The sequence below is a fragment of the Hipposideros armiger genome, unplaced genomic scaffold, assembly GCF_001890085.2.
Source record: "Hipposideros armiger isolate ML-2016 unplaced genomic scaffold, ASM189008v1 scaffold_90, whole genome shotgun sequence".
Lineage (NCBI taxonomy): Eukaryota > Metazoa > Chordata > Mammalia > Chiroptera > Hipposideridae > Hipposideros > Hipposideros armiger.
In genome coordinates, this window is record NW_017731440.1 from 4075346 (window position 1) to 4102938 (window position 27593).

Genomic DNA, 27593 nt, shown 5'->3' on the forward strand with positions numbered 1-27593 from the left:
AATAAATAATGTATTAGGTAAGCTTTTAGTAGTAAATGTGTAGGATAACTTCAAGAGAAGTGTTATTTTGAGGTAGCTTAGGTATGCTATCGATTTGATCAAGTATTATATATACATCAAAACTAAACTTTAATATGTTAATTATAATTTACTAAACTTACATTATTCTGAGTTAATGATTAATAACTATGTATAAGTTATTAAATATCATGAAGCATTAAAATAAATCCGAAGTATGTAACTCAGAAAACTAAGTTATGATAGTACTGACATTTGAGTATAGTAGTAGGAAATTGAGTATGATAGTATTTTGATGAAGAATAAAATTTCAATTTTAAGTTAGTATACAAAAATCTGTTTAAAAATGTATATTTTCAAAGAGCTCATATATGACTAAAGATGTTAGCCATTTGTCATGCAAATGAAATGCCATGTTCTTTGCTATCTATCATTTTACTGTGGTGTTTTACTCTTTGATTGTATAGAAGTTGTGTATTGAAATACAGTCATGTTGTTTATTTAAAAATCTGTTTAAATAAAATAAAATCAACATTACTATTTTTTTATTATAATTTCACCAAAATTACTTTAACAGCTTATCAAATAGTGAGATCTAAGAAATATAGATACTATATATTCAGAGATAATTTCATCTGATTTTAGCTTAATAGTTAAGCTGGGATTTTGAATTGTAAGAGTGATGCTTGAATAGCAGTTGAAAATTATCCATCCTCCTTGTCCCCCTTTAAGTCTACCTTTGTGGGCTCTTGAAAAAAGTTAAAAAACGATAACTCTTGAGATTTGCCTAGATTACATTATCAGCTCCAATGTACACATGTACTTATCTTGAAGATACAAAAATAACCCCAATTTTTTCTGTAACTATGATCATTTCGCAGTATTGGTAATTAGTTACATCCTTTGTTAATTGTTCTTCACTTACTGTCTTTTAGGCTCATTCTTTCATGTTAATCTGCTAATAAGCAACGTTGCTGTCAAGGGCAGTAGGGAAAAAAAGACCATTTAAAACAAAGCTGGCAAACATTTGGAGTTATTTGTAGTTTCGAAAATTCTTAATTCAAAAGTCACATGTATTATGTACATTAAAATTCGTTTCACAAAAGGAAATTATAGATATGGAAAAGTTGCTTTAGAGGAAATTTCACTAATAAATCTATTATCTTTCAAATTCGAAGTGATTGAGTTAAATATTGATCCTTCGCAAAATATTTTCAGCGGCATATTCTAGATACAACTTTTTAAAGGTGTGTTTTTTAGTTTTAAGTATGTAGGGGTCCAGTAGGCATGATGACATTTTCTAACACACTTTTTTGGTCTTTTCCTCTACTAAATCTTTGAATTGCCCTCTCTAAGTATTAAAAAGAACTGCTGTCAAGTAAGGTATTTTCTTTTCAAGATGGATGTTTACACAAGCAAATATTGTTTTAGACATGAGAATTCTAATTTTGAAGAAAATATCAAAATAGTTTTTATTTCTTATTCCTTGTTTCTCTTCCTATGTTTAAAATACAAGTTAAATCTTAATTGGAATCATTTTCCCCTCGTGTAACCAAGCGATGGTACCAGGCTTGAAGATGAAGTCTTTACTTTGTTAGCCATGTGTTTATGAAACCCCAGCGCTTTTCCTAGATCTTTTGGCTGATAATCTCAAACATGGAGGATGCTTCTGATTCTTCACAAGGGGCTGCTCCATTAATTAATAATGTAGCTCTCCCAGGCTTTCCGCCGTCTCTTCCTGTATCAGTGACAAGCTGTAAAAGTCATCGAGTAGCCAATAAAAAGGTAGAAGCGAGAAGTGAAAAGCTCCTCCCAACAGCTCTTCCTCCTTCTAAGCCGAAAGTAGATCAGAAACTTCCCAGGAGCTCCGAGAGGCGGGGAAGTGGCGGTGGGACGCGATCCCCCGCGCAGAGCCAGGCGGTGGCAGCTGGAGGAGCGGCGGCCGGTGGCGCGGCGGGGCCGGCGAGAAGCGACCCCCCGGGAGGACAGAGCCTCCCCTTGCTGCCTTTGCTAGTTGAGAAGGTGGAGAAGTGGCAGTAGGTGTGCTCGCAGGTGAGGGGCTCCGTGTGGTCGCTCGGGAGCCGGCCGGCAGGGAGGTGTAAGCGAGCGGGGGAACAAAGCAGAGGGGTGCCGGGGTCCGCCCGCAGCGAGCTCCCTTGCGGCGTCAGGCCGGCCGGCTCCGCGACGAGCACGTTGTGAGCCCCGCCGCGGCGGCGGCGGCGGCGGCGGCGGGCAGGGAGCCGGCGCTGGGGGAGGGGGCCGCCGCTCCCGCACCGCCCGCCCGCGGGGCGTCCAACCCCATTGTGAGCCGGCAAACGGGCGTGCGGAGGTGGGGCGCGCTGGGAGTGCAGAGGCGGCGGCGGCGGCGGCGGCTCCGCTTGCTTAACACCCCGGCAGCGACCGGAGCGACCTCGGCTCTGGTGGCAGCCGCGGCGCGTCAGTCACACAAAAGGCAGTCGTCTTCCCCGGCGCGCGGACCGGCCCATGCCGCCGCCGAGCGCTCCCCCACCTTACCGGCTTTCCTTTCCCTCCAATTTTGATAGGGAAGCGGGGCCGACGCGGGCGGCCGAGGGTCCGAGTGAGCCCGCGGGCGGACAGGAGATGCCGCTGCTACACCGAAAGCCGTTTGTGAGACAGAAGCCGCCCGCTGACCTGCGGCCCGACGAGGAAGTTTTCTACTGTAAAGTCACCAACGAGATCTTCCGCCACTACGAGTAAGGGCCCGGCCGGGCGCGGGGCGTGAGAGGGGGTGCGGGGACTCCCTCCCCAGCGTCCTTTTGTCTCCCCTCCCTTTCCTCGCCCCGGGCTTCTGGCGGGGCCACTAGAAAATGACGGGTGGCCTCAGGCCCGCGTTTCTGTGTCCCCTGAGCCCGACCTGGTGACTGCGCGGGGTCCCAGGGCGGCACGACCCGCCGAGGCGCGTGTAGGGAAAGCGGGCCGGGGCCAGGGAGGCTAGGGTCCCCGGCCCGCCGTGGGGACCGCTTCTAGCTTCGGCTGCCGCCGGGCAGTCGGGCGGCGGAAACTCCCCGCCTCGCTCCTCCCCGCCGCGGCCACACGCGCACTCCGGGGCCAGTTCCGGGATCCCCGCCCGGCAGCCCGGGGGATCCCCGCTCAGGTCAGCGGCACGGGGCCGCTGTCCCCCGGCCTGGGGAGGGAATCCCCGCCCCCGGGGGCAGGAAACGTCCGGGCTGGGAGTCGTTTTTCTCGGTCAAGAGTGGAACCTGACGTCGGAGCTGCCTAGGGTAGGGGCGGGAGGGAGCGGAGTTGAGAGTCAGGGAAGGAGGGGCCTCGCTGGGGGCTGCGGGGCCCGGGTACGACCCTCCGCCGGCCGCCTCCTCTCCGGTGCGGTTAGGCCTCGGACTGGGCGACGCGAGCCGTGCGCTCTGTCACCGCCTCTTCTTGGTGACTAACTCCCGGCCCCGGGGAACTCAGCGTCTCCGCCTCCGGGAAACCGGGTGAGGAAGAAGTCTGGGCTGGGCGGAGGGAAGAGGAGGGGGAAAGTGCAGAGCCCCGGGCGCCCCTCGTTTTCACTTTCGAATAGCCGGGTAGGCCGCCGTGGGGGTTGGGGGAGGGGGTGAAGACAAGTTCAACTCCAGCCTCAGCCAGTCTCTTTATCCCCCTGCGCATGTGGGCCGCCTGACATGTGCCACTCGCTATTGTTTTGATAAGAATCCGGAGCTGCTGCGTGTGTAGTTTGAACCCCTACATTTTCAGTCTTTATCCTCGTTTATCCCGAGAGATCCTCTTGTCCTGTGACTCCAAACAACTGGGTATTTTTAGAGATCTGTGTTTAAATACAGTTATCTCCAAGTGAGAACCTGAATTGATCAATCCCTGAAACAGCGTGGTTCCCCCCTTTTCTTATGCTTTATTCTCTCCACTCAGAAGGAATCTTTTGTGGCTTAGAAACCAAGTGTTATAGCAACGAAGTAAACTGTGTGTAAGAGGCACCTTTTCTGAGTTGAGGCTTGATCGAGGGAGGGCTTTAGTCAAAGCTGCACCTGTCTGAGAAATGAATACATAGTGAAGTTAGTAAAGTCAATTCCTTTAAGCTTTTAAGTAAGCCTTCCTTCTTTTTCTTCAGCTCCACAGAATATTACACACAAACATGTTATATCTAGAGAAGTTTTTCAGCAGACAGTGCTTCTTAAATAGGAGTGTACATCTTACTCTGCTCCTGTACAGACTTGTTTTGTTACTCAAATAGAGTTTACTCTTGTAACTACTTAAGTGAATTTGGATTAGGTAACTTGACAAGGATGATGTCTTTTTTTTTTTTTTAAGTTTAAGTTAAATTCTTGGTAATAATTCCAAATTATTTTTTAAAATTGTATTTAAGAATGCCAACAAAATAGGAAACGGGCCTAAATTTCAAACTCTTCTCGCCTTCGATATAAGCAAACTTGTCTTTTTAAGAGGCCCTTCTCACTTTAGAAGGGAGACTGAATATGAATGTTATCTTTTTTATTTAAACAATTTTCATGTATTTTGGTTCATGGTGATTTACCATAATCATGGAGAAATCCAAAATGCTGAAATAAAGAAAGAGATTTTTGGTAATTCATGTCTACCACCTTCCATTAATATTAAGGAACTGTGTCCTTTGTAGCATTATGACATTAAATTAAAAAAAGAAAACTAGTTTTTTGTTTCCTCTGTGCTGACATTTTTTGGGTTTGGGGAAATTCAGGAGAGGTGATTGGTTTGGGAGCAAAGATATTTAATTATTTACTCTGAACAAAGCAGAGCTACTGATAGTCTTAGGTAAAATCTTTATGACTTTGAGTTGCCAAGATTGGAATAAGACTGCCATTTCATTGTCTTAAATTTTGAGTTATTTTATCTTTCTCTTAGATGATTGTAAAGAGATCTTTTAAAAAATTTATTCATAGTGGATGTTATATGGTGGTCTGCAGTATTAAGGTAATTTAACCCTTAGCACACGTCTGGAGAAACTATAAAGAAAACCTCTGTCTTCACCCTTTCATTAAATCACCAATTGGTTTATGTGAGTTTGAAGATTATTCTTTAAGTGCATTATCTTGAATGTTTTTCTTCTGTATTTGTCTGAAGACCACTATGCTTACTACATGCTCAAGTTTTTTATTTCTTCAATATAACACTCTCTAATCAGTCTCAAAGAGATTTTCTTCACCTCACCTCCTTGTTCACTTCCCAACGCAATGCAAAGTCACTTGCCTCTAACTCTGGTTAGTAGAGGTTGCCAGTGACTTTTTAATTGCTAAATAGTTTTCTGTCTTTATCTTATTTGATATTATAGCCTAATACTTCCTCTTTTGACATAGGCAGCAGTGATCACCCCCTCCATTTTATCTAGTGTAACATCTGCTGTTATTGCATTGTAATGCAATGTACTTGTTGCCTCACATTTTCTCTTTTCCTAGACTCTGAATTCTTTGAGACAGGGACTGTGGCCAGGATGGATCCTTAGTGATTATATAGTACAAACTCCTTTATTTTGTTTGTTTGAACTACATGCTCTTTAATTGCTAACTCTGTTTGACCTGCTTTCCATAAGTAGACTCATTAAAAATAGCACATTAATTGTAAACAAATGCATAAGCTAAAGTGCAAAGCAAGAAACTGGACCACTGTTTTCTACCATACAGAAAAATTAACTCAAAATGGATTAAAGACTTGAATGTAAGACCTGAAATCATAAAATTCCTAGAAGATAACATAGGTAGCAAGCTCCTTGACATCAGTCTTGGTGATGATTTTTTGAATCTGACACCAAAAGCAAAAGCAACAAAAGCAAAAATAAGTAAGACTACATCAAACTAAAAAGCTTCTGCACAGTAAAGGAAACCATCAACAAAATGAAAGGCAGCCTACTGAATGGGATAAAATATTTGCAAATCATATATCTGAAAGGAGTTAATATCTAAAATATATAAAGAACTCATACAACTCAATAGCAAAAAAAAAAAACCAACCCAAACAATCTTAATTAAAAAGTGGGCAGAAGATCTGAATAGATGTTTTTCCAAAGAAGGTGTACAGATGGCCAGCAGGTACATGAAAAGATGCTCTACATCATTAATCATCAGGGAAATGCAAATCAAAAAAACAATGAGATATCACCTCACACCTGTTAGAATGGCTGTTATCAAAAAGACTAGAAATAACAAGTGTTGTTAGGAATGTAGAGAAAAGGGAACCCTTGTGCACTGTTGATGTGGAATGTCAATTGGTACAGCCACTATGGAAAACAGTGTGGCAGCTTCTCAAAAAACTAAAACTAGAACTACCATATGATCCAGCAGTTCTACTTCTGGGTATTTATCCAAAGGAAAAAAAACACTTAACTCGAAAAGGTGTCTGCATCTCCATGTTCACTGCAGTATTATTTATAATAGCCAAGATATGGAAACAACCTAAGTGTTGTTGGATGACGGGATAAAGAAATTGTAGTATATACATACACATGCATATACCGGGGTGCCAAAATAATGTATACAAGTGGACACTTTGGTCAGCATTGCTCAAGCAGTAGTTCGCCGTGATCAAGAAGTGCCTGGACGTTGGGCTGGCCGAGTGGCTCAGTTGGTTAAGAGCTTGCTCAAGAGTTTGAGCTCTGAGCAACAGCAGTTTGATGCCTGGCCCGAGCTGAGTTGCCGCTGAGTTGCCGCTGAGCTGCCAAAAGGTGGCAGGATGGCTCAGGTAAAAAAAAATAAGAAGAAGAAGAAGAAGTGCCTGGACGCTGATAGTAACCACTTTGAGCAACTCTTGTAATTGCAGAAGTCAAACATGACTTGCATTCATCTTTTGTAATCAGTATATATTGAGTATTAAAATTTTAATACAGTTTTCCTTTCTTAAAATGTGTATACATTTTTTGGCACCCTGTGTGTGTGTGTGTGTGTGTGTGTGTGTGTGTGTGTGTGTGTGTATACTACAATTTATTATCAGCCATAAAGAATGAAATCTTGCCATTTGTGACAACATGGATGAACCTCAGATGCATTATACTAAGTGAAATAAGTCAGAGAAAGACAAATACCTTATGATCTTATACCCATATGTGGAATCTAGAAAAACAAACAAACAAACAAAATATATATATATAGGCTCATAGATATAGAGAACAGAATAAAGTGCATAATTTAATCTCTTAAATAAGATAAAAACATGCTCTGTAATGTGGTTAGCTGACAACAGTTTTGTTTTTAAATTTTTATTTGGCTGTGGATTGTTCAAAAATGGAATAGTCAAGTCTGAATACCAGAAATTCTAGATTTGTGGGATAGGAAAATGATTTGTATTATCTGGTGACTTAATATCCTAAACAAAATAACTTCTCTTTTTATCCATTTAGACCCTTGGAATTGGGATGTATTTCCTATCTTTGAGTGAGTCACACTTTTCATGCAAAATGTAGAAATCTTTTCTACAACATCACTGACCAGTTTGTTTCAACCTGGCTTTCCAGTGAAAGGTGTTTGATTAGTTTATAAGGCATCCTGTTTTCTTTATTCATCAGCTCCTCATTTGTTCATTCAGTCCTTTCAACAGCTCTTTTTTACAGATGAGGAAGCTAGGGTTGGGGAAGGGAGAGTAAGTCTAAGATCAGTGTCAAAAACCACCTACCTAGCAATTGGTGACTCAGTCACATCAGACTCTAGAGTTTATGTTCTTAATTACCATCACATGGCGCTTATGGACAATTCTTCCTAATTTGTTGAAGCGTACACCAAGAACATAGGGGCATTGCTTGAAATTCAAGCTGGCATCCTAGATCTTTGTGTAAGCACCGCTCTCTACTGTCTGCTCAGATATTTGACTTCTTTACTATACCCCAAATGATTAAGCTCTAGATATTAAATGTATAAACCAAAAGGCCATCAGTTTATATTTGGGGAAAATGCCTTTCACATAGACCAGTTCCCATACTGATAATTGGCTATGTGTGAAATCTAGTTATTAGCAGAAGGCCATTTGGAGAGCAGGAGTTTTTAAGAAAGTTGGAAGATTTTCATAGCTAGTGTCTTCAAAATAGGTGTTCAGCTACTCTTTAAAATAAGCCTGCCATATGAGCCAGATATTTGGGTCCATGAGTTCTTTTTTCCTTGAATGGTATAGCAGAGACTGCCGAATGCTTTTCTTTTTTGAATTTTACGTTTTATCTGCTAGCAGGCTTTCTTCAGACACAATATGTATATCAATTATTGTAGCGTAACAGGCCACTTGAAAACTTAGTGACTCAAAATCACTATCCATTGGACCTCAGCTGGGATGGCTTTTCTGTGTGTATGTGTGTTTTTGTTTTTTGGGTTTTTTTCCAGCTTTATTGAGGTATAATTGACAAATAGAATTGTGAGATATTTAAAGTGTACATGTGATGATTTAATATACTGGGGTGGCTTTTTTCACCAGCCTCAGAAGGCCAACCTGGGCCTCTTCATCTGCTGGTCTCAGGGCTCCTAGAGGGTGAGAACAGAAATCTCTCAGTGTCATTTAGGTGTTATGTTGGGCAAAGCCAATCTCAAGCCTGTCCCGAGTTAAGGGATGATGAAATAGATAGACTCCACATCTTGTAGGAAGGGTAGCTAAGTCATATTTCTAAGGAGCCTGCATACCTCAACCCTCTTTACAGTGTACCACTAAGCAGTTAAGATTTTATACTTAGGTCGTCCTGATTGGATTTTAGCTGTTTGGTAATAGTTCCCTTGCAGTTAGTCGCTCTTCTTATCTCCCTTCCCAGTCTTTCTGTTCAAAGACTCTCACGTCTTTTAGTGTTCCTCTGCCATTGTTCCTCTACTATACTGGTTATTCTCCTGTATGTACCTCTGTAAGGATCTCTACTGCAAATATGGTACCTGAACAATAAAAATTGATACTATTTATTGAATGCACGTATGGTGGGCATACTATTTTATCTTATTTAATTTTCATATTTACTTCATGAAAGGCATTATCCCCATTTTACAGACGGGGAACCAGGTTCAATGAGGTTGTGTAACTTAGTGAAATTCATACTATACAAGTGTAAAGCTGAGATTCAGTCATTTTCCTCTCTCCTTGCCATTCATATGTGTACTTTCTCGTTTAGATACACATAAAAATAAATCTGGACTGCCAATGAGGGTACATTTGTTTACTTTGATACTATGCTTTGGAGAGTCTGGAGATGCGAAGATAATTTGTCCCTGTAGTGAGAAATGAACGTGTGTCGACAACACAATGACATAAATTACATATGTGCAATGGAGCCAGTGTAATGGGGAGCATAGAAAATTGAGCTGATAACTTTTGCAAAGTTGAGGAAACCCTCAAATAGGAGATAACACCTGAGTTGGGTCCTGAAAGATGGAGCTATCAAGACAGAGAATAGGGGAAAAGGGCATTCTAAGCAGAGAATTCTCTAAAGAATACTTTTTAACCAGAGAAAGCAATATAAAAAGGCATAGAAATGTGAATTTGCAGTTCACTTGAAATCTGTCCTTTTCACATTCTTTATTGTTAAGCTAGGACTTTTGTTAAGCTAGTATAAAGTTTTACCTTTGTTGATTTCTACTTAAGATTTTAGTCTCTATATTTAAAAAATCTTTACTGCTATTTCTCACCTTAACGTCATCCGCAGATTTTAGGAGACTGCCTTGTATGTTGTCATTATCTAAGTCTGTCCGCTAGCACTAAGTAGAGTACAAAGTTATTTCTTTCAAATTTTTAAAACTTATTTATATTTTTAATTAGTCAAACTTTTCCCCTGACCATTTATGAATAAATATAATTTTCATCTAGCTGGTATTTTTCTATATAATATAAGGCTTGTATAATAAATCTACCATCCTATGATTGCCTAATCTGCTTTTGTAACCCTATTAGTGAAGGAAATTGTTAGAACAACTGATGCTGTCTTCTAAAAATTACTATTTTTCTAAGTTTATGAGCCATGCTTCTCATGTCTTGCATACCATATGCTGTTTAAGTCAGGAATTATATCAGTTTTTAACCTGTGGCTGCATTTCTCAGTTATACTAATTATTTTGCGGACAGGGGAGTTTGATTATTTCCCTTAGATCTTTTCTGCAGTGTTGTGCTGGAGGATCTTTCTTATCTTTTCTTATGTTTAATAAAGATTTGGCCCTTGAGTACACTTTGCATTTATCTTTTCTGAATTGTGTTTGGTTTCTGGTTTTTGTCACTGCATTCTTAATCTTATTCTACTAGATTTTTAGTTTTCCAAGTAACCAGCAAGTTAACAGTATGTTCCCCTTTGTTCCTTAGTTTGTTCACCAGAGTTGGTTGACTTTATATTAGAAGTGTGTTCTTACCAATAGTTGACCTGGTAATTCAAGCAATTTTTCTTAAGGAATAATGGTAAAGAGAAGAAGTCATCAAACTTATTCTTAAAGGGCCAGATAATCAATATTTTAGGCTTTGCAGTCCATAAGGTGTCTGTTGCATCTACCCAACACTCAGATGATGTGAGAAAGCAGTCAGTCAGACAAGACCTAAAGATGTAGGTATGGCTGTGTTCCATAAAACTGCAAAAGCAGGTGCAAGGCTGGATTTGCCCTCCGGTCCAGTAGTATGCCCATCTCTGGTAAAGAGGATTGTTGAAAGAATGTAGTAATTAATTGAAGACATAATAATCTATATTAGCCTAAACATATATTCATATGAAACAAAACTTTGTATTTTTGCTCACGATAGTAAGATGTGCTTCTTGTAAAAATTTCATTTTGTAATATAGAACTTGAAGAGGCACTGTAACCTACCCCATAGAGTTGAGTATTAACAAAATCCTCTACATTTGAATGTGTATGATGAATGGGGGAAGAGCAGAATTACTGAAGTGGGAGAAAGTGGTGAAGGGCTGTAATGTTAGAGATGGGGCCATGCTGGTAGGGGGCGATGAATAGGAAAACTAGCCCTTGGGCTTTTTTTTCCCTTGCATTAAAATTGCCACTGTGATAGAGTGCCCTGCCTCCCTCCTCCTGAGGGTAGACCTTTGTGCACAGCAGGGCTGTAATATACCATATTTTGCTGTGTATAATGCATACTTTTTTGCCCAAATTTGTGAGGGAAAAATAAGGATGCTCATTATACATGGGTAGTACTAATTCCATATCTATATAAATGTTTTTAATTTTTTTATTTATGCTTATGAGTTAAAAGTGTAACTCTAGAGATCAATGATATCCATGTACAAAATAATATCCTGGAATACGATAATCAGTTTTGTTGAACTTACAATGAACTTGCAAAGTTCTTGGCCTTCTATGATGCGTAAATATAGTGACTTTGTTACCGGTACATAAAATTTCTTGTACCTTGTATCCGTTCTTAAGTTTTGTAATTTTTTGTTACATAAAATTTCTTGTACCATAATATGTTAAAAAATAAATGCTAAAATTCCTTTATAATACAAAAAACAAGTACCTAAATGTAAACAAATACAAATTTGAATTAAACATTTAAAACGAAAGATTTTTTTTTTCCCTGAAAGTTTGGGCCAAAAACATGGGTGCGCATTATGCACGGGAGCGCATTATACGCGGCAAAATACGGTAACAACAACTTTGTAGAGTAGGTAGACACAAAGGAAACAAACAGTACACTTTGTAGGAAGTCGTAGAAACTTGATGTAAAAGGAAGCTGTACGTCACTGGTTACTGACTCCTCTATTTTTCTGCCTGGTAACACGTGTAATAGAGGTTTGTGGTACTTGTGCTATTGCTCTCCTTGTTGTTTTGAACAATGTTAACAAATGTAAATAGTGTTTACTGCAGCTGGGTGTAAAGTCTGTCCCCCTGCATTGGTACCAAATACCCATGACCTACCAAATACCTCAGGTTACCAAATACTGACCTGCTATGGCTAGAGCCTGGCCCATCCAATAGTAGCCATGACTTGGTACAGGATTATTAAGAACTTGAAATGTGACTAGTCAGAATTAAGATGTGCAATAAGTGTGAAATACCTACTAGATTTTGAAGACCTAGTACCAAAAACTGTAAACTGTTTTAATATTGATTACATATTGAAATGAAATTATTTGGGGATGTATTAGGTTAAATACAATATAAAATTAATTTCATTAGTGTTTCTTTTAAAATCTTAAAATGTGGCCACTAGAAAATTTTAAATTATGTGTGTTCCAAGCATTATATTTTTATTGGCACTGTTTTAGAAACTTGTTAATGTGTAAGGTTTGAAATATATTTTTCTCAAATAGTACTAGATATAGTTTAATTATTAGAAGTGTACGTCACACATATTTGCTATGTGTTGGCTTGGGAAGCTGAGTCTCACAGATATATTTGTTTCTATAGGAAAAAGTTTAAAACTTACAAAGTTTTCTAAGTGAACTGTAGTTTCACTGAACTGTAGTTTTAGGCAGTAAAACAGATAAGACCTCTTTCAGATCATTTTATTCTGCACCGTTGATAACCACCTATTGGGTATATTTGTTGCCTCTTTCTTAGCTAATAAGTTATTTATCTGACAGATTTTATTGCTTATAAAAACAGATTATATATTTTCTCTCTCTGGCCTTTCTTTTTTCAACTGTTTCCTTTACAACCCTGACTCTTTAACACTACTTCTCCAAAACATGTTCTAGTATTTCTTGATTTTTTTTGCCTGCGTCTTCTCCTTTCTGTTCTCTGAATTCCCAAAGGATATCTGCCTCTGTCTTATTAAGATAATCACTTTTTACTTTATACTTTAATGATACATCCATTATCTCCCCTACTTAAGAGTACATATTTCAAAAGGATCGTCTTTGTACTGAACGATAGTCATGTGACTTGGCTTATGCATGCTATCTCATTTATGTTAGGGTAAGATTAGTTTCACTTTATTTCCACAGATTTCTTTTTTATTGTTGTTCTACAGACAAATATACAAATGAAATTATCTTAATGGAATTACCCTCAAATCTTTTAGAATGATGGGAGTAGTAAAAAGGAATTTCAGGAAGGAGAAAAAGTTAAGAGAATAATGAATTTTATCAGTTAGTTATAATTATTGGAAAGTAGACCAAAGTATAGAGAGGGAGAAAATGTTTATGCATAGCTTTCCACTGAGAGGCAACCATTGTTAATCTTTTTGCATGTCTGTAACCTTTTCTATTTAAAAAATAGCATAAAAATAATACACATGCATGCTCATTATAAAAATTTAAACAATATAGAATATTTAGAATAACAGAGTTTCCTTTTCCTTCCTTCCCAGTCCCTCCCTTTCTCATAGGGAACACCTGTTCATAGTATTTGTATAAATACACACATTTTTATTACTATAATTAACATACATGGGATTGTGTTACTCAATGATTTGAGGTTTTTCTACTTAATATACCTTAGAAATCTTTCCTTATTGTAGCTTTCTTATATTTTAAAAGTGAATGGGTAGAATTTTTGGGAAAAAAAGCTTACATTAAAAAATTCCAAAGGTGCAGAAAAGGACTGAGTAGAATGGTGCCCTGGTCCCATCCCAACTCTGTAGCTGTTACCTTGTTTAATATTCCAGAAATCTTTTATCTTTTCCTTCCTTCCTTCCTTTTCTTTTTCTTTTTTCTGTTAACTGGGAACATATATATTTAAGAACTCCCCTTATACTGTTTAATGACTATAATTTTTCATGGATGAAATACTATAATTTACATAACCTTTCTCTTAATGTTAGAATCTTAGATTTCCCAGTTTTTCACTATTATGATAAAGCCTTTTAAAATTCATACTTAAGTGTTTGAATTGACTGCAGTGGTTTTGACTGCTTTGGAACAAAAAGCTTAAAAATTAGAAGGAAAAAGAAAGGTTGAGTTTATTTTCAGTTTCACTCCCAGTTTTAAAACTAAGGAAATCAAAGTCCAGTTTTGGCTGAATGTACCTTTAAATTGTAAAATATAAATGTCTAGTTTAAATATACTTTTTCTTAGGTCTGTATTTATGGATGTTGACCAGTTACTAAACCCTTATTGAGTTATACGATTCTATGTAAATTTTTGCAATAAAGGCACAATTCTTCATCAGCTTTTAATGTAAAATTTGTGAAATGATAGGTAATGGATTTTTATTTTTGTTTTTTAATCAGTGACTTTTTTGAACGAACCATTCTGTGCAACAGTCTTGTGTGGAGTTGTGCTGTGACGGGTAGACCTGGACTGACCTATCAGGAAGCACTTGAGTCAGAAAAAAAAGCAAGACAAAATCTTCAGAGTTTTCCAGAACCACTAATTATTCCAGTGTTATACTTGACCAGCCTTACCCATCGTTCACGCTTAAATGAAATTTGTGATGATATTTTTGCATATGTCAAGGATCGATATTTTGTTGAAGAAACTGTGGAAGTCGTTAGGAACAATGGTGCCAGGTAAAGTACTTTTAATTTTTTTCTTTCAATATGCATACATTCACATTGCACAAAATTTAAAGTACACAGAAAGGTGAACCAAAGAAAGCTTCCCTTTTACTATCCTCTAGCTACCCTGTTACCCTCCCCAAGGCCCTAGTGTTAGCAGTTTCTTAAGTATTTTTCTAAAGCTCATTTTAATAGAGATCACCAAAAACATGTACACACATACACTCACGTACACTACACACACACACACACACACACACACACACACACACACACACACACACACACACACACACACACAGAGTCTCCTGCCCCTTTTAATGGAAAATGTAATGTACTCTACACAGTACACCTTGTTTCACTTAAAATATCTTGAAGATCATTCCACTGCTTTATTAACCATTTTCCTTCTCTTTTTTATTTACTGTATAATAAGTCCATTATATGGAAATTTCATCTTTATTTAAGAGTTAAAAAAACCTTAAAGATATCTACTTATGTCCTATTATTTACTTGATAGTTTAAGTATGCCTATATTTCTTGCTGGGTTTTAGTAGTTCCTTTAATGAGGACTGAGTTTTATGTACTCCACTAAGTTTTCTTTTACCCAGGTCTTCAAGAAAAAAGTGGATTTTTCTTGAAAATTTTAAATGACTATCTATGGCACAGAGTTAAAAATTAATCAGTGCTTTCCTAAAGTCTTAAGCATTTTTTATTGTTTAAGTCACTTATATTTATCATAATAATCTTTATTTGCATTAAAACTGTGTATAGCCTCTTGACTTTTGGGGCAGTGACTATAAAATGTTTTCTGAATGCTTTTTCCTCTAATTTATTGACCTGAATGTAGTTTTTTATTTCTGAATTTTAAACTTTAGCAGTCAAAAGTTATTTAATTATGTTGTTTATGATCTTATTTTGGAAAATCATCATGAGTTTATATGTAATTTCAGAATAATGTCTTAAATTATAATCCATTTTAATTATTAAATCATACTATACATGAATCTTAAAGAGCTAAGAGATATTTATATTAATGTCTAAATTTGTTTGGATTAGATTTTGGTGAATAATTGAATAAGCTTTTTTTCTTCATTGTAGAAGCAACAAATGGCAAAAATTGAAGAATTTTTCATGTCTAGTGACTTTTGGGAAAAAATTTATTTTTATTTTAAGGGGGAGAGATTAATGTCACCAGTAATCCCACTAACAATATACCCCTTTTGAAAAAGATCAAATTGTAGATACTGTTTTGAAGTATGTTTTCTGGTTTTTGGTGATATACTTAGAAAACAGATTTTTGAGTTTCAAACTATGTTACTGAAAGGAATAATAGGGCCATGTTTGAGAAATAGGAAATTTTTTTCTCCTTATTGTCATTGTTTTTATTTAACTTATGCCAAAAGTGTTTTCTGATTTACACATCATTAGAATACGTTAAACTGATATTAGTAATATTGCTTATATCTAGAAATGTAATGGTTCAGTGTTTTTATATAGCTTATTTTTGTTATACTTTTAAAATGAACTTCAAGTAATTGTAGCTGTTAGTAGTACACTAAGGGTACCTTGTAGAAATGGGAAATCTGGGAGTCACAATTTTATTGATTATTTGTTAGGAAACACCTCTTCTTAAAAAGCTTTTATTTTATTTTATTTATTTTTTAAAGATTTTATTGGGGAATTGGGGGAGGGGAACAGCGCTGGGGAATCGGGGGAAGGGGAACAGACAAGTTGCTGTTGTTTTGTTCTTCAGTCTAGTTGTGGAGGACGTTGCTTCACTGGCCCAAGCTGGCACCATCATTGCGCTCTTCCCGGGCGAGGCAGATCAGTCGCCGGCCTCTGGACGGCCGCTCACGCTGGCTGCTGGCTACACACGGTAGCTTATGGCAACCCACTGCAGCAGGGGACTGCAGCCTACACTGTCGCCAGTGACCCACGGCTGCCCAGCTCCAGGTCGAGCTGTTGTTCAGCATCTTAGCTGTAGAGGGCAGTGTCACTGGCCCTCACATGTGGGATCCGAACAGGGGCCCTCTGGTATCCCAAGCCAGTTCTTAACCAACGCACCACTCGGCCGGCCCTTAAAACGCTTTTAAATTGTAAAGAATAAGTTAGTATTTTTCTGAAAACTTAAGGCTTAATTTTCATAATGCGTATTGGCATTCTTAATCTTTGTGCAGGAAAGGACAAATTGTGGAACACTCCTTGGCTTTTTGTCTTTAGCAGCTGGCTGGATAGTATGATGCAGAAGCCTCAGAAAGTAATGTTATGAGTCTGGCCATCTTTGCTCTCATCTCAGGCCCAGATGTTTTTGATTGCTGTGATAATTGTGTTCACTGACATGTTGCTTAGCGATTCATAAGTGTCACTTTCAGGCTAGACACTGGGTTGGGTTCTGGGGGTCTGAAACAGATTAAGATGCCCTTAAAGAGTTCAATTAAAGGAGAGACAAACATGTTGACTTGCCAAGTGTTAAAACAAACGTATGAATGAAGTCATTCAGGAGCATCCAGGTCTAGAGTGTCCTAGAGGCCAGGCCTGGGTTCCCTACACTCACTCTAACACTGGATGTAATCTTTTTTTTTTTTTTTTTTAAAGATTTTTATTGGGGAATTGGGATGGGAACAGTGCTGAGGAATTGGGGGAAGGGGAACAGACAAGTTGCTGTCGTCTTGTTCCTCAGTCTAGTTGTGGAGGACATTGCTTCACTGGCCCAAGTTGGCACCATCATTGCGCTTTTCCCAGATGAGGAACATCAGTCGCCGGCTTCTGGATGGCCGCTCACTGCAGCTACTGGCCGCTCACGCAGGCTGCTGGCTACACACGGTAGCCCGTGGCAACCCACTGCAGCAGGGGCTGCAGCCTACGCCATCACCGGTGACACACAGCAGCCCAGCCCCAGGCCGAGCTGCCATTCACCATCTTAGCTGCAGAGGGCAGTGTCACTGACCCTCATATGTGGGATCCGAACCGGGGCCCTCTGGCGTCCCAAGCCTTAACCATCGCGCCACTCGACCGGCCCAAGATTTAATCTTTTGATCTTTGCAAGAGCTAGTGATATCTCAGTGTTTATTTGCCTTTTCAAGTCCTTTGCCTGTTTTTCTTTTTTGCTTGTTTGTCATCAGTAGATTTGTGAGAGCTGTTTATTAAATACTAGGCATATTATACTCTTAGTCATACTGTTGCAAATATTTTTTCCATTTCATTTTTTATTTTTCCTAAATATGCAGTTAATGTACAAGTAAAAAGAATGTTTAAAATATGTATAAAGAGGGCCGGCCGAGTGGCGCGATGGTTAAGAACTGGCTTGGGACGCCAGAGGGCCCTGGTTCGGATCCCACATATGAGGGCCAGTGACACTCTACAGCTAAGATGCTGAATAACAGCTCAACCTGGAGCTGGGCTGCCGTGAGTCGCCAGCGACGGTGTAGGCTGCAGCCCCTGTGGCAGTGGGTGGTCATGCGCTACCGTAGCGAGCAGCCTGCGTGAGCGGCCAGCAGCCACTGTGAGCGACTGCCCAGAAGCCGGCGACTGATCTGCCTCACCCGCGAAGAGCGTAATGATGGTGCCAACTTGGGCCAGTGAAGCAACGTCCTCCACAACTAGACTGAAGAACAAAAAGGACAGCAACTTGTCTATTCCCCTTCCCCCAATTCCCCAGCTCTGTTCCCATCCCCCCAATTCCCCAATTAAAAAAAAAATCTTAAAAAAAATGTATAAAGAATAATGATATAATTAAGGAATAAAGAATAAAAATACAATAAGTAAATATTCATGCATTTGCCACTTGGTTTTAATAGAATACTTTTCTCTTTGATTTTTGTGTACAGTTTAAGAAAAGTTATGAATTTCTAGTTTTTTGGGAGGCAGAATAGTGTGATAGTGAAGGGTCTAGGCTTTGGAGTCAGACTGACCTTGTTGGAGGAGGACATCCTTTCAGGTTATGGTGAAACTGTGCATGTAATGGAAAGGGTGCATGTGGTAGACATTATGTAGACATTGCTACATAAATAGACTATAGCAGCATTTTACTGGGGGGAAATAAAGCCACTGTTGGCCCAAGAAACTTATGTGGAAGATAACATTTTTCTTCTATTATTGACTAGCTTCTATTAAAAATTATATTTTACATTGTAATTGTTTCAAGCCTGACTTAAGATTTCTGCAACTTTAGATTCTAAGTTCTTGCATATATACTCTGTCCTTTTACCTTTTTCATCTAAATTTCAGTTAAAATAACTTTAATATATAAACTTGCCTAATGGCTGGATTTCCTCTGGTTGGTTGGAATTGTGCCTCCATCGCCTGCTTACTGCGTGTGTAACTTTTTTGCAAATATTTAGCATCACTTATTTCTCCTTTGCATACTTAGTGGAATTATTGTGAAGGTTAACTGAGATGCTGTATGTGAAGTGCTAGGCACACAGCAAGTGTTAAATAAACAGCAAGTAAAAAGTCACTCTTTTTCCATTTTGATTTTTTAGTTCTCTGTCATGCTTATAAACTTATTCTATTACAATGATATGGGGAAATGATTTGGCATGATGTTTTTCATGTGGAATGTATTCTAGACCCCAAGGAATATATGTCTCTTCTGGCTTCATATCTGCTTGTGTAACTTTGGGGATTGAGTTCAGTTTTGTGGTGATAGTGGTGGTAAGATCCTGGCATCCCTAAGAGGCTGGATAGGGCAATCCCAGCTTCGGTAATGAGAGAAGCTCCAGAATGAGGTTCCTAGGTATCCCTGTTGACTTTCATGTGTAGGCTCCTTTGGCCTTTATACCTTACAATGGCATGAGGTTTATAGTTAGGGGGCTTAGATTTCTCCCAGTGACAGAAATAGCAGTCACATATTGTTTTCATGGAATCCACAAGTATGAGATATCTGTGATCCCACTCCCACCATTCCCTCTTCATCCTTTCTCCACAGAATGTGAAGAATTTGCTCACATAGTACACATTGTCATCTCCTGCTTTTTTTGTTAAGGTTTATTGAGATATAATTTACACACCATTAAATTTGCATTTAAAATGTGCCATTCAGTGTGTTTCAGTATATTCACAAGGTTATGCCACTATCACCACTATCTAATTGCAGAATATTTTCATCATCCCAAGAAATCCTGTACTCGTTAGCAGGCACTCCCTGTTGCCCTCTCCTCTCAGCCCCTGGCAACCACTAATCTATTTCCTGTTTCTATGGATTTGCCTATTCTGGCATTTCATAAATGGAATCAATCATATAATATATATCCTTCTATGTGTGGCTTCCTTCACTTACTATAATGTTTTTGAGGTTCATCTACACTGTAGCATCTATTTTATTTCTTTTTATTGATAAATAAATTCTGTATGGATCGCTTACATTTTATTTATCTTCATCAGTTGACATTTGAGTTGTTCCATTTTTTGGCTATTATAAATAACGCTATTAAGAACCTCCATGTACAAGTTTTGTGTGAACATGTTTTCAGTTCTCATGGGTATATGTCTAGTATTCTAGTAATTGCAAAGTCATATGGTAACTATGTTTAGCATTTGAGGAGCCTCCATACTGTTTTCCAAAGCAGCTGCATCATTTTACATTCCCATTAGCAGTGCATGAGAGTTCCAGTGTCTCCACACACCCACCAAGCCATATGTATGGACAATTTGTTATTGCCCATTTTTTTATTTTGCTATCCTAGTGGGTATGAAGTGGCACCTCCTTGTAGTTTTTATTTGCATTTCCCTAATGATTAATTATGTTGAGCACCGTTTCATGTGCTTATTGATCATTTGTATATCTTCTTTTGAAAAATGTCTATTCTGGTCCTTTGCCCATTTTAAAATGGGATTATTTATCTTTTGATTACTTAGTTGTAAAAGTTACCTTAGCAAATATATGATTTACAGTTATTTGCTCCCATTCTTTGAATTGTCTTTTCACTTTCTTGATGGTACCACAATCAGCTACCAGATTCTTCTAGAAGATCCTTTGTCATTGCTGTGGCAGAGGTAGTAAAGATAATAGCTCACTACTTGACTGAGCCAACGGTTTAGTTCTTTACCCTCCCCATCCTGATTACCACCCAGCCTGCCTCTGAATAATGCTGACATTTGTTCTAGGCTACTTTCTTAGAGCCTACAAGAGAAGTGAGAAGATGGGTGGTCTTGTGAAAAGAACATTAAACTGGGAGTCAGGTCTATTAATTCTTAAATACCTACCAGATGCTTTGTGTACACATTATATCAGCAGATATGAGACAAGAACTCACTGTGTCCATTTACAGATAAGGAAACAAAGATCCAAAGAAGTTAAATGATTTTTTATAATTGTTCAACATATGTTTACGCATCGATTTACTTGCACTGTTCTAGACACTGGAGATAGAGCAGACAAAACAAAATCATGGAGCTTCCATTCCAGCCTCAGAAGTAGTAAATGGTAGGATTTAAATTCAGGTAGGGCTGACTTACAAAATCAGTTCTTTCACTGTATGTATCACTGTTTCCTTGGTTTTGGGTTCTGCCTTTCATGACTAGTAGTATTGGCTCTGAGCAAGTAATTTAAACTCTTTAAGCTTTAGTCTTTTTCATCTGTTAAATAGACCCCTGCCTTACAGTGTTGCCTCATAGGATGAAATGACATAATGAATGTGAATTTTTTTAAGCTGTGTTATATAATATTGCCATTTGATGTAGGTGTCCTGTTAGTATTTGAATGTGTTTATTGAGTGCCATGCAGTTTTTTTGTTTTGAGAGATGCCAGTAATGCCAGTAATGATGTGGTGCTCCAATAGCTGCCTGAGCCATTGTTACTTGGAATCAAATTCCCTATTGCAACTCTGAAAGGAAACCTCCATTAACAATTTCAGTGTCTTAGAAAGACACAGTTGTTTGTTTTTGAAGACAGGCATCCCACATTTGTACATGATCTTCTAAAAAACACTGCACAAGCTGATATTAAGCCATCTAAGTTTCATTTAACTTTATCATTTTTTTTATCATTTCTTTTTAACAAGCCTGATAACCATTTTTTAATGAAGGGTTGGGAGGATTGTGAGCTAGAGAAGTCACATGCTTGCATTATAAACCCGTCTTCTCTCCCCACCCTGGAATTGGAGAATTAAATAAGGAAAAAGGAGGTAGAAATTATACAACAAACAAACATTTTGGACAATTGAATCATCATTCAGTCTAAAGGTAGGACTAGAGGTTGAGAGAATCTGGAAAATTGAGTCAAAATATAATTATGTTATAATTATGTATTTGGTAATTTTTTAAAAATTACAGTTGGCTTTGAGCAACTTGTTTTCAGACATTTTACAAGCACAGTCAAGATGTTCTCAGAGCTACAAAAGTTCATGGAGATTTTTTTTTTTCATGGAAATTTGAAGCAGCAGATGTGAGAGGGTACTTCTAAAAGTTGATATACCGGCAGCAGCAAGAAATGGCACCTATAGCAAAGAAGGACATGAAATAAACATTTACTACAAAGCATACTGTCCTGGCACAGTATATAATGGTAGTATTAGAAGACATTGCAGAATTGACAGTATGCTTTCAATTTCATTTTAATTCTCATGATATTGATGGGTGACTTAGAATTTTCAAAAAATGACTTAATGTGCTCTTTAGTATTTATCCAAAGGAGTTGAAAACTTACGTCTACACAAAACCTGCACACAAATATTTATAGCAGCTTTATTAATAATTGCCAAAACAGAAGCAATCAAGATGTCCTTTAGTAGGTGAATGAATAAACTGTGGTATATCCAGACAATGGAATATTATTCAGTGGTAAAAAGAAATGAGCTATCAAGCCATGAAAAGACATGGAGAAACTTTAAATGCATATTACTAAGTGAAAGAAGCCAATCTGAAAAGGATATGTGTGGTATGATTCCAATTAAGACATTCTAGAAAGGGCAAAACTATGGAGACAGTAAAAAGATCAGTGGTTGCCAGAGTTTGAGTGAGGGGAAGAGATGAATTAGTGGAGCAAAGAAGATTTTTAGGGTGGTGAAACTACTATGTATGGTACTGTAATGATGGATACATGTCATTATACATTTGTCCAAATTCACAGAATGTACACCAAGACTGAACCTTGTAAACTGTGGGGTTTGGGTAGTGATGATGTATTAATTAATGTAGGTTCATCAGTTGTAACAAATGCACCATTCTGGTGGGAATGTTGATAATGGGAAAAGCTGTGCATGTGTGGGTGCAGGCATGTATGGGAAATCTCTATATCTTCGTCTCCATTTTGCTCTGAACCTAAAATTGCTCTATAAAACTACAGTCTTTAAATTAAGAAATAAGTTGTATGCTCTGCTGAAGACTGAAGTTTATAATCTTTTTAAAATCTGCTTTACTTTCCTATAAATATTCCTATATATTAAAGAAAAGTACAAAAGCTGAAGGCCTAGAGTACATTTCCCAAATCCTCCCTTCAGAGATAACCACAGTCAAAATAATTAGTGCATAGTTCTCTTTTTTTTCTATTCTACACTAAATTTTAAAAAAAAATAGCAAGCAGCTGTTTTACTTAGTAATGGTTCAGATGTCTTACTATGTTCAGAACACATAGATGTATGCCATTTCTAATTGGTTTTGCATAAACCAGTTAAACTATTGGATCTTAAAAAGCTTACTTGGAATGTTGCCTTTTTATGAGGATGTAGAAAATTATTCCTATTTCCAAAGAGATCTCTCTTTGGAAATAATAAACTGCATTTTCTTCCAAATAATTTTTTACTTTTGACTAACTGACCTTTTCCCAATGCAGGTTAAGTCAGTAAAAGAATTGGATTTGCACCAAAGAGTTTCATTTGTAGCTAGATTTTCTCAAATATTACTCCAGTACTATTTAGGTTTAAAATTTACAAAATGTCATCTAATCAAGAAGCATAAGAAACTACAGTTCAATATTGTTTTTAGAACTGCCTTGTAAAACAAAGATTACAGATACTTTTTAATCTTACAAACATATCAATTTTGGCATCAAATAGAGACCAACCAACTAGAGGTCTTAACTATTTAACTATTAAAGTATATTCCCTGTGGCTTTCTATGTTGCATTGGTGGAATGCTTTAAGCACTTTAGTCTAATGAAGTAAGAGAAAATTGGCAGAAAAAACCTATAATGGAAAGAGTAGGTACTTATATTAGAATCGGAAATGAGAAAATGGACTTAACATGTTTGGGTTCTTTTATAATGCTAGCCTAAATGGTATTAGTGAATCATAATTAAATGTATTAATATTGAGGACAAGGAAATATGCCAAATATACTGAGAAGATAGGATGAACATAAAAGATATAAGTGAGGAACAAATAGTTATTTTGATTTAAACACACATGCTTGGATGTCAATGACTTGATCTAGGTGGGATTAATCAAGGAGAAATTTTTAGAAAAGGATTATTTGACTACTGACTAGAAATTTGAAGGCAAAGAAAAATATAATTGAATAGAAAGGATTAAAGGAGGAAGGCTTCTTATTTAGGTGCAGAGATAGTATAGAATTTTTAGCAATATATATTAGTTAAATTTGTTTATAGCTACTTTTTAGGAAGAAGGCTTTCTATCGGTCAGCTTACACTACTGACCTTTATTTATTTATTTATTTATTTTTATTGTGGTGATATTGATTAGTAAAATTATATAGGTTTCAAGTGTACATTTCTATAATACATTATCTATATATTGCTTTGTGTGTTCACCACCCAGAGTCAATTCTCTTTCCATCACCATATATTTGGCCCCCTTTTTCCTCTTTAGCATCCTCCCTGTCTTCTTACCCTCTGGTAACCACTAAACTGTTGTTTGTGTCTATGAGTTTTTGTTTGTTTATCTTGATCCTTTGTTGCTTTCAGTTTTATATCCCACATATGAGTGAAGTTGTATGGCTCATGACTTTTTTCTGCCTGACTTATTTTGCTTAGCATAATAATCTCAAGATCCATCCATATTGTCACAAATGGCAGTATTTCATCTTATAGCCAAGTAGTATTCCATTGTATATATGTACCGCATCTTCTCTATCCATTCATCTATCGAAGGACACTTTGGTTGTTTCCATGTTTTGGCCACTGTGAATAATGCTGACCTTTTAAGGTCAAAATTCCTGGTTATCGGCCACAAAGAGTCCTAAGCAACATCCAAAAATTGTTTTTTTAGTCTTTAGTTCCCTAATGATGACCCTAATATGTTGATGATATAATTTCTATTAGAAACAAAAAGGAGGCTATTTGGGACAGCTGGTAGTTTTTTTGGAATTCTAAATTACAGTGGAACCATCTTCTTTAGATATATATTGTATTTGTTGTATGTACTGGAGGCCCATACTTAGAACTTAACTGACTCCTGGGTTGTCAGTTCAAGTTTAACAGTTAAAATTTATAATCCTTACTTGCATAATAATATAAATTGGAAGGCCATCCTGGGAAACCTTTTTTGTACCCTAAAAATCCCTGAATCATCACAAAAATAAATGAATATGAATTTGTGTTTCTAAACATTTAATTCAAATAGCATATAAAGCTTATGTTGTAAATATTTCTTGGGCTGGCCGAGTGGCTCAGTTGGTTAAGAGCTCGCTCAAGAGTGTGAGCTCTAAGCAACAGGGTCACTGGTTGGATTCCCGGCCCCAGGTGAGCTGCCAACAGGTGGCAGGATGGCTCAGCCAAAATAAATAAATAAGTAAATAAATATTTCTCTATGGACTCAACTTCATGATGCCTAACAAAATAGTTTTGTGAAGTTTAGACTGATATACAAACTTAATCATTTTCTTCAGTGTCTAAGGCCTTCTACGTTGCATTGGCCATTATAATGCCTCTCAAAAGTCTTTGAATGATAAATGTTGGGGGTGAGGGTGGTTAGCTTCTATGGCAACTTCTTTATTGATCCTTCGCATAAATGCCAAGTACAATAAGTCAGCTGAGTCTTCACCAGGACTTACAGTCATTACTGGGGATCTTATAATTTAAAAAATGATAAAAATGAGGAGTGGCAAGTAAATTGAAGTCTACCTCTTTTCTAATATAAAAGGAGATCAAGTGTTTGCATCAGTTTGTATTTCATTGAACTAGTTAGCAGCAGCCCGAGGGTGAAGCAGAATAGTAGTGGCTCTGAAGTTCTTAGTTCCCTAGACAGGAGAATATTAGAAACAAATTCACAAAAGAGGGAAGAGTGTGTATAGCTACTTCTGTCCTGAAATTGCTGTGAAGAATAAAAGGGAAGTTCATTTCTACATGGTTATTCCATGATTTAGGTCTGCGAAATTAGAGGGTCTTCTGAATAAAATATATTTTTTTCAACCTCCTTCATGGTCTGTTTCATTGACCAACATATGTTTACAGTTTTTAATGAACAACTTTGTTATATATATTTTGAATTTTTCTGAGAACAAGATAAAATAAAATCATAGTTTATTAATTTTCTATGCTGCCTTGGAGGCCAGTAGTATAGCATGTAAGCGAAATTCATTTGACCTATTGGTTCTGAATTACTGTTTTAAAAATTGGGTTATTTGTCTCTCTTAGATAAATTCAGAGACCATCCAAAGATAAAAGTTAAAGTAAGAGAAATGACATAAGCTAAAATTATTTTTAATGAAAGGAAAAGTGGTAAAAGTACCAAAAACCCCAAAAAATCTACTCATTACTAAAGGCCGGGATAAATTTGTTTAAATTAATACATATGCCAAGAGAATAATTGAGTAGAGGTCAGCACACTGTTTTTAAAACAAAGGGCCAGAGAGTAAATATAGACATCACAGGTCAGTGTGGTCTCTGTCACAGCCACCCGCCTTTGCTGTTACAGTGCAAAAGCAGCTATAGACAGTAAGTGAATGAGCTTGGCTGTATTCTAGTATTTTTTTCTTTATGATCACCGAAATTTGAATTTCATATTATTTTCACATGTTACAAAATATTCTGATTTTTATTGTAAACCATTTAAAAATGTGTAAATTTCTTAGCTTGCAGCCTATACACAACAGGCAGTAGTAGGTTGGATCTGGCCCATGGGCCATAGTATGCTGACTCCTGGTATAAAGGAAAGCTTACTGCTTAAATTAGGATTGTAGAATAAAATCCCCAGAGATCCACATTTTATCTACAACCTCAGTATGGCAGCAGAGGTGGCTTGATATGGTAGATAAAAGCCTTTGGAGTCCAACTGACTTACTAGTTCTTGGAACCTTCTTTCCTAATCTGTAAAACTGAAATATCTACATTCATATGGTGGTTGTATTAGTTAGTTTTTGCTGCATAACAAACCAGCCCCCAAACTTAGTGGCCTATGAACATTATTCTCACAATTCTGTGGTTGGCTGGAATGTTCTTATGGTCTGGGCTGGCCTATCTGGGGCCGAATTGTCTAGGTTTTCTACTTTAGCATAGCCTGACTCGCATGTCTGGGGCCTCAGATGGAAGTGGCTACTTTCATGTGGCCTCTCATCCTTCAGGAAGCGAATCCCAGCTTATTCCCAGGGTGGTAGCAGGGTTCCCAGCATCAAGAGAGGGCAAACTCCAATATGCCTCAGCATGCTCCATGTTAGCCAGTGTTCCATGGACCATCACATGAGCAAATCTAGAATTAACATGGGAGAAAATCTGGGAAGTGTAATTTAATGGGGGCCATAACTGCAACAGACTGCCACAGTGATCACTATTTGTTAGGAGCCCAGCATAGTGTCTAGCACGTAAAGCATTCAGTAAATTATTAGATCCTTCCTGTACTTGACAGAGACAAATAAAGAGTCTGCCAACTGTGATTACTCATCTTTTTTGAAGCCTGTCTCTTATTTTCTTACACCATAATCACTGTGCTTGAGAGTTCATGATATGTCATTTTAGGGAGATGATGACATTACCAGTAAACTTTTGAGAACTTACTCTCTTCCAGACACTGTTCTAAGCTTTTTACTTATACTATCTTACTTAATTCCCACAACAGCCATATGTGATATGTGCTCATTGCTTATTTTACAGTTGAGGTAGCTCATACACAGAGGTTAATTAATTGAAACCTGCCCAAGGTCACAAGTGATAAAGTTTTCAAGCACAGGCAGTGTCAGAACCACTGTGCTTCTTTCTGTTTAGGGAGGAATAAATGAGTACTTAAAAAATATTGAAGGATAGCACTTAAGCAAGATTAAAAGATTATAGATGAATGTACTTATTGATCAACCACTATTTTTACTTTTCACTTTACTTGAACATTTTATAATTTTTTTTTTAAGATTTT

General features: G+C 37.6%; 1 protein-coding gene across 2 annotated transcripts in view; it reads left to right on the forward strand.

The window, feature by feature from the left end:
* The first annotated feature begins 371 nt into the window (after positions 1 to 371).
* Positions 372 to 27593, forward strand: part of BAZ1A (bromodomain adjacent to zinc finger domain 1A) — an 89808-nt gene continuing 62586 nt past the window's right edge. The window contains exons 1-3 of one of the 2 annotated variants that reach the window (XM_019644731.1): positions 372 to 2070; positions 2562 to 2732; positions 14086 to 14364. In XM_019644731.1, coding sequence (XP_019500276.1) covers positions 2620 to 2732; positions 14086 to 14364 — 392 coding nt within the window. In that variant the 5' untranslated portion in view covers positions 372 to 2070; positions 2562 to 2619. Of the gene's footprint in view, positions 2733 to 14085; positions 14365 to 27593 lie in introns of both variants that reach the window. The other variant, XM_019644730.1, reaches the window with a different exon arrangement.